The 8384-nt window shown below is 36.5% G+C and overlaps 1 protein-coding gene across 1 annotated transcript; it reads right to left on the bottom strand.

Annotated features, from left to right (window-relative positions):
- Positions 1-3877: 3877 nt before the first annotated feature.
- LOC144958329 (all trans-polyprenyl-diphosphate synthase PDSS1-like) lies at positions 3878-8256 on the bottom strand (the record flags this gene model as incomplete). Its single annotated transcript, XM_078890236.1, is given in 1 exon segment — positions 3878-8256. A coding segment is annotated over 1 exon segment (141 nt), but the record flags the coding sequence as incomplete, so codon positions are not given.
- Between the last annotated feature and the right edge of the window lie 128 nt (positions 8257-8384).

The raw sequence follows: 8384 nt of genomic DNA, 5'->3' as shown, positions 1-8384 counted from the left end.
CCCCTTGTAAAGCGCTTCAAGCACGCTTAGCGGATATATAAATGCTCATTTTTTTAAAGACCCCCCCCCCTCCCCCCTACCGTTTTCTTTGTAAAAGTGATTGAGTAATCCGGATCTGTCAGATCTGCCGGAAAAATCTTTGCAATAGACAACCATCCTATCCAAATGGTAGCATGCAATTGTTACTGTCCATTGTTTGTTTGTTTGTTTTGTTTTTAAGGGTTTTACGGCGCTTGCAGGCGCTTGCAACACATTAAGGTCATATCAGCGCCAGTAAAAAGGAAGAAAATGGGAAAGTAAAAAGTTCTAGAATTACAATAAAGCACCCAAAGAAAAGGGAAGACAAAGGGGAATTGGTTCAAATAAGAAACAGGTGTAGATTCCAAAAGCACTCTATCAAAGTACTTAGTTTGAGATCACTAAAAGTCTCATCCAGACACAAGCACAGGTCCCTGCTAAGAGGTTTGTTTGTTTGTTTGTTGCTTTAGGTCTCTTCCAACACAATTGAGGTTATATGAGAGATCGCTGAAACAAAAAAAACAAGCAATCTAACAAATATAGTACAAATGTAAATCAAAATCATAACCTAAAGATATCATAAGCTAAATTATAAATAACCAAGAACAAACAGGCAGAAGATTTACAGAAAAAAAATATCCCCTGTCAAAAATACAATCACAAACCAAAGAAGCAGGATAGGCTAGTAAAGAGAAAAAGAAACGACATCACTATCGGATCGTACACCCATGCAAACATCATAGGTATATGATTCAAGGGTGATGCTCCCATCCAATCACCCGCCCTGCTAAGAGGAACACACTCGAATGTTTTACAAATCATATATAATATAAAGAAAGCATAATACAGTGCATAACAGAGAGATGAGTTACAAGGAAAAAAAATATCATCTCCCAAAACAATAACTATGCATTCGACTGTTTCCCTCCCAGCCAGGAAAAAACCAAGTAATCCCATTCAAAGACAAAGACAGAAAGCATGTTGGAAAACAGATATAAGGGGATAGAAGACACAGTATGTACCTCCCTGCCCGCTTACTGTCCATTAGAAACTGGGATAAATTCTGACTCCATGGACATTAAGGCTCTTTAGGACTACTTTTTAAAAAATCCCAATTATTCTGAGTAGGTTCCTCTCACCTCAACAAAACAATACAGAGAAATAATGACCGAAATCAAAGTCCATAATTTGTAAATCAAAAAAATAAATCACTGATTGTTTAATTAAAATATTTCGAAGTTCACCCAGTCTTCCATTCCATTCACATCCAGAACACATGACAGTCTCAGTTATTTTGTTGAGATGACTGGATGCATAATAATAAAATATAATTTTAACCGTGACTTTTAACAGGGTTGCCAATTCAGAAGGCAAAACAATTTACTGAACTTTTACACTAACACGTATATTTAAAAAAAAAACTGAGCTTTTATAAAGCGCAATATCCACTAAATGTGCTCAAAGCGCTTTACAAGGGGTCCCTGACCAACAGCAACACGTAACATGTAGAATGAGACATGACGCGTGTTAGGCGATATTACAATATTTTTCGAACAGAGACAACGCTGTTAACGGCCAGCTACTCATTTTACACCAGAGTACGGTGAGAGAATGTGAGTAAATAACCTTTTCCAAGGACTCAACTATGCGCCGAGTGAGGCTCGAACTCAAGACCTTCCGATCCGGATTGAGTGTCATACCACAAGACCACATAGCCGCACACATAGGCCAATAACTGTCTGAGCGTTGAACTCCAGTATCAAAATATATTATGTACTTCCCCCTATTCAGTATTCAGTTTAGCAGGTGATTGGAATATACTGAGGGAGGGTTTACATTATACTGTTTCAAATTCAAATAAATATGACCTATCGAGTCATAACAATGTTATGTGTATGTCAGTTAAAATGAGGAGATATGTGAAATAATATGTTGGCAAGCCATATACTGACACTCTGACATAAAAAAATAGTTATGAAGGTGAACAAGGCCTATCCTGTCAGTTTCAGTCAGTGTACTTAATTCACGTCTACCTCATTTGCATAAGCAATGAAGTACGGCTAGAATTTTGACCAAAATATGTACTTAGGGACGAATAGACACTCCGTAATATGTTTTGTCACAAGCCCTCTCTTGTAAGAAGCCAAAAAGCGTGATCTCCGTAATATGTTTTGTCACTAGCACTCTCTTGTAAAAGAAGCCAAAAAGCGTCATGGAATCCAAGCGTGCCAAAATCCTATGCTCATGGGAGGCTATGACTAAGGTACCTAGATAAAATTCGATCACCCAGCTCCAGCATGCCATGTTGCAGAACATGCCAGAATCCAGCCAGTACTCTTAAATATAAAATCAATGTATCTGCCTCGTGTGGACTTTTATCGTCATTTTCCCCTAAGTGCTGATATCACCAAAATGTATGTAAAATGACACGAGCAAATGATCCCCATTCTTGTCATACTGGAAATGTATTCGATCTCCTCAATAAAACATAAAAACTTAAACCCAAGTCTCTTATATATATATATATATATATTATATAAAAGAGACTTGGGTTTAAGTTTTTATGTTTTATTGAGGAGATCGAATACATTTCCAGTATGATATATATATATATATATATATTATATATATATAATATATATATAAATATATATATAAATATATATATATAAATATATATAATATAATATAAATATATAATATATAATATATATATATATTATATATATATATTATATATAATATATAAATATAATAATAAATATAAATATATAATTATATATATAAAATATATATATAATATATATATTATATATTTATATATATTATATATATTTATATATAATAATATATTAATACTATAAATCCATTTTGTAGCATCTGAACCACCTCGATATATGTTTGTTTTTTAGGGTATTAAGGCACTTGCAACACATTCGGGCCATTTCAGCGCCAGTAAAAAGGAAGAAAATAGAATAGTCAGAAAATTCTAGATTTACTTAAAAGCATACTAGGACGAGTAAGACAAAGGAGAATTGGTTCAATTAGGGAACAGATATAGATTCCAAGTGCACACCATCAGTGTACTTTGAGATCACCTAAAAGTCTCATCCAAACACAAGCACAGGATCGACTAAGAGGAATAACAGCAAAACCAAGTTAATCCCATTCAAAGACAAAGACAGAAAGCAAGTTGGAAAACAGACATAGAGGTATAGAAGACACAATAAGTGACTTTCCTGCCCACTATGGGAGGTCAGGAATCCCACCTCGCCTTGATATTAATATTTCTAAGCCAATGGGTTTGTTTGTTTTTGTTTTTAAGGGTTTTACAGCGCTTGCAACACATTGAGGTCATTTCAGCGCCAGTAAAAAGGAAGAAATTGGGATAGTAAAAAGTTCTAGAATTACAATTAAAGCACCCAAGAAATGTGAGACAAAGGGGAATTAGTTTAAATAGGGGAGAGATGTAAATTCCGAGAGCACACTATCAGTGTACTTAGTTTGAGATTACCTAAATGTCTCACCCAGACACAAGCACAGGATCATACTAAGAGTAACACACTCAAATGTTTACAAATCATTTGTTAAAAATAAAAAAAATAACAGTGCATAACAGAGAGATGATTTGCAAGGGAAAAAATCATCTCCCAAAACTATAACCAGCTGTTTCCCTCCCAGCCAACGACTCTGGCCAAGGTCAGGACAAAACTAAGTAATCTCATTTCAATTTCAAGTCAAAGACAGAAAGCAATTGGGAAAACAGTTACAGGGAGATAGAAGGCACAGCAGGTACCTCCCTGCCCACTAAGAGAGGTAGGGACCAATGGGTTTCGTACGCTCACATAATATATATAACTATCAATATTCATGATTTTATGATAAGCAAAATATCTATCCCTACATGCCAACGTATCTTCATACAGAATGGATTTCAACAATATTTTCTCATCAACAAGTCACATACTGTTTCTGTAATCATCATCAACACCAGCATTGTCATTATCATTATAAAATATGTAAAAAAAAAAGCTTATTAAAAGTAAGGCAAATTATGATAAATCTACACAAAGTGCACAAAATAGACTCATTTATTACAGATATTCAATTTCCCTTTCGACCTCCAAAACATGCACACACAAATGCGCACAAAAACACACACACCCACTCAATCACGACACAAACGCACAAATGGTTTTATCTGGCAAGCAGTAAACACTCTGACACAAAAAAGGTATAAGATCAACAATTAATAGGATTAAAACTCTGCATTGAAAATCTATGTAAAAACACACAGACAAACAAACGACACACAAACAAACAAACATGCTCTCTCACACATACAAGACAAAAGGGAATCTTTTAACTCAAATATTTGGAAAAAAAAAATAAAGACCAAATATGCAACTCATCCTGTCAATGTGGTATTATGTAGGAATGAACCAAACGGAGACAATTGAGTTTCAAATCCAACTTATGATCAAATTTGGAAAGATAAGTAGTATAACCTTAGACTTTAGTTCCTTCCGTACCTTGTGACACATTGGGCTGTCCAGATTCGCCATTCCTCTCAGTCCTGTGCTGCAATATTATGAATGTCTTTGACACACTGGGCTGCCATCTCTGTCCTCTGCTGCAATATTATGAATGCGTTGTGACACATTGGGCCGTCCAGATTCGCCATTCCTCTCAGCCCTGTGCTGCCATGTTATGAATGTCTTTGACACATTGGGCCGTCCAGATTCGCCATTCCTCTCAGTCCTTCCTGTGCTGCCATGTTATGAATGTCTTTGACACATTGGGCCGTCCAGATTCGCCATTCCTCTTAGTCCTTCCTGTGCTGCCATGTTATGAATGTCTTTGACACATTGGGCTGTCCAGATTCGCCATTCCTCTTAGTCCTTCCTGTGCTGCCATGTTATGAATGTCTTTGACACATTGGGCTGTCCAGATTCGCCATTCCTCTCAGTCCTTCCTGTGCTGCCATGTTATGAATGTCTTTGATACATTGGGCTGTCCAGATTCACCATTCCTCTCAGTCCTTCCTGTGCTGCCATGTTATGAATGTCTTTGACACATTGGGCTGTCCAGATTCGCCATTCCTCTCAGTCCTTCCTGTGTTGCCATGTTATGAATGTCTTTGACACATTGGGCTGTCCAGATTCGCCAATCCTCTCAGTCCTTCCTGTGCTGCCATGTTATGAATGTCTTTGACACATTGGGCAGTCCAGATTCGCCATTCCTCTCAGTCCTTCCTGTGCTGCCATGTTATGAATGTCTTTGACACATTGGGCCATCCAGATTCGCCATTCCTCTCAGTCCTTCCTGTGCTGCCATGTTATGAATGTCTTTGACACATTGGGCTGTCCAGATTCGCCATTCCTCTCAGTCCTTCCTGTGCTGCCATGTTATGAATGTCTTTGACACATTGGGCCGTCCAGATTCGCCATTCCTCTCAGTCCTTCCTGTGCTGCCATGTTATGAATGTCTTTGACACATTGGGCTGTCCAGATTCGCCATTCCTCTCAGTCCTTCCTGTGCTGCCTTGTTATGAATGTCTTTGACACATTGGGCTGTCCAGATTCGCCATTCCTCTCAGTCCTTCCTGTACTGCCATGTTATGAATGTCTTTGACACATTGGGCTGTCCAGATTCGCCATTCCTCTCAGTCCTTTCTGTGCTGCCATGTTATGAGTGCCTCAGGTTTGTGGCTTTTCTGGTTGGTTTCTCGAGCTTTGTTCTTTTTTTTTTTTTTTACCATGTTGAGTTGCTGGCCCAACGAGCAACCCCCTCCTCCTCCTCCTCACAATTGGATGTGCCAGGCTTGGGAACGGTGTCAATTTGTATGAAGTTTAGAAAAAAAAAAACCAACTGCCTCTCCTCTCTGACGGAACAGACACGAAGGCGCTTACTGACCATAGAATTGAAGGTGACAGGCCTCACCTGGGAGGCTACTAAGAGGAAAGCCAAGGAGAGAGATTAGATGCAGACGTACCTGAAGCCAAGGGGAGTAACTCAAAGTCTTCACTGATGGCCCCTTTTTTTTAAAACTAAAAAAGTGCAAAATGATCTTAGAATTCAATTTTAACCACCAGGTTCATCCTGACATACAACCATTTTGATGTGATGGGTCACATATATATATATATAAAAAATAAAACTAGTACAGCAAAAGGGAGGAATTTTATTTGGAGGGACGAATCATGATTGTCGATACTTTTTCTTTATTCATGATATGATAGAATTTGAAACTCGTCTCTTACAAAAATATGTGAAATCAACGACGATATGGTGCTTGTACAGATGCACTTTGACAGTGTTGACAATCATGATTGTTGTTGTTATTGTTATAGACTTGAGTTAGTGAAATGGCATTTACCTCATCACGTTTGGTTTTGAGAAAAATAAAAGATTAAGTGAGAACTGTTATCTGGCGATTGCATAATTAGTCCAATGTACACAAAATGACAATGCTTACAACTTCCGTAAATAATATTAAAATGTGTCTATTCAGAGGTGAAAAAAAAAAAAACTTATACAAATATTTAATAATATTTAATAACTTTTCGTAAAAAAGCAAAAATATTTCGGAGACGTTTGCAAATTATATAATATTACATGGTAATATTAACAACAAATTTTAAAAAATTAAGATTTAGCTCGCCACTAAAATCTTATCAGTATAAATCAAGCTCGCCACTAAAATCTTATTGGTATAAATCCAGCTCGCCACTAAAATCTTATCGGTATATAAATCAAACAACTCAAGACATATGTGGCTTATTTATCATAAGAAAACATAATAGCATATTCAGTCAATATGTGATGATAAGTGAAATTATAAATTCTACAATTACAAAAACGAAGAGAAACATGGAAAGGATGACACATGAGACAGAGAAGGAAAAAAAAAGGGGTTTGCATAATGGACTTAGGCCTTTACTGTTACATTCAACAGGACAGCCTGTAGAAGATCCGTATGTTCTATTCTCCACATGGAGAGATGGGAATACGTCAGTAAAATTGCAAAATACGAATACTTTCTCGAGTTCAGTTTCTGTTTGATAAAATAGTCAAATGTAACATTTCAAATACAGAATTCCTAAATCATCTTGTTGCAATGACATCACGGTGTAACATGGTCTTAATCTTTGATAATTTCCATTCCTCACTTACACAAGAAAACTTTGTGGTGACTCCAAAAATTACCAATTTTTTCATTTTTTTTTTTCATTTTGAGAAAGAGCAACATAACAGCTAATTTACCAATATAGTGGTAAAAAGTCTTATTCATTACATGTCAGTTTAGATTTAAATTACACACTTGACGGTATGTCTATTGTTTTGGACAAACATGTTAGCTAATCTTCAAGCTTACAGTGGAATAATCTTGTATACAATCACCACGGATACCATTTCGAAAAGTCCCAAGATCTAAGCCATTCCTCTATCGTGATCTACCCTAATGCAACATCAAATTTGTACACTGTAATAAGCAAGTATTTATCTTTCTTTTCTATTAGAAGCTGCTCCTTCGGTACTTTTGTAACCAGTCTCTCATCCTCTGAATATGATTAATCAGTTGATACTCTCAAAATTAAAGTCATGAATATTCTAAAAAAATAAAAAACAAGACAAAAAACAACAAACTCGAAATTTTGTCATTATCTTTAAAATAGTATAATTAAATAACTGCCTATTTCTATCATATAAAACAGAAGAAAAAAAAACGACATTAAGTTAGGTGCTGCCTTAAATAGCACAGCTCTCGCTGAATACTTCTACCAGTCTCGGGGGAAAAACCAAAAATCATGCTAGAATCAGAGCATGCCACAATCCGATGCTCATGGGAATTAACAATATATTAAATAGATAAATTTGGTCACACAGCTCTAGTGTGTCGTATTGAAGAGCATGATGGAATTCAGCGAGCCAAAATACAGCGAGTATTGTACAAGTATCAGCATTTATCTTCTGTACGCCGACTGCTAAGAAACTCAAATCTAATTATTTCTATCTAAGCTGAACTAATTAAACAACTAAATCAGCAGCAAATTTTAAAAAAAAAAAGAAAAAAAGCAACAAGTGTATTTGTAACTAATGTTTCCTTTCCAGAAGAATCTGTGCCAGACGTATAAGCCCCTGTCTGGCCTCCGAGTCGGTCAAGGCCTGGGCATTTCTGATTGCCTCTTTGCTGTGTTGAGTGGCCAAGAGTTGTGTCTGGGCAATCCCGTCACTCTGGGGTAGGAAGGGGATTGGGTAGAAGAAAGGGGGGGGGGGGGGGGGAGATACAATTGATAATTAATTATGATAAAGATAAAAAGAGTACAAACCTGCTACAGAATCATAAAAAAGATTCAAAATAT

Source organism: Berghia stephanieae, chromosome 12, assembly GCF_034508935.2.
Source record: "Berghia stephanieae isolate SIO BIC M18660-M18661 chromosome 12, UCSD_Bste_1.3, whole genome shotgun sequence".
NCBI classification, from domain to species: Eukaryota; Metazoa; Mollusca; class Gastropoda; order Nudibranchia; family Aeolidiidae; genus Berghia; species Berghia stephanieae.
The sequence above is the reverse complement of the archived record's forward strand: the minus strand, read 5'-3'. Positions and strand labels throughout refer to the sequence as shown.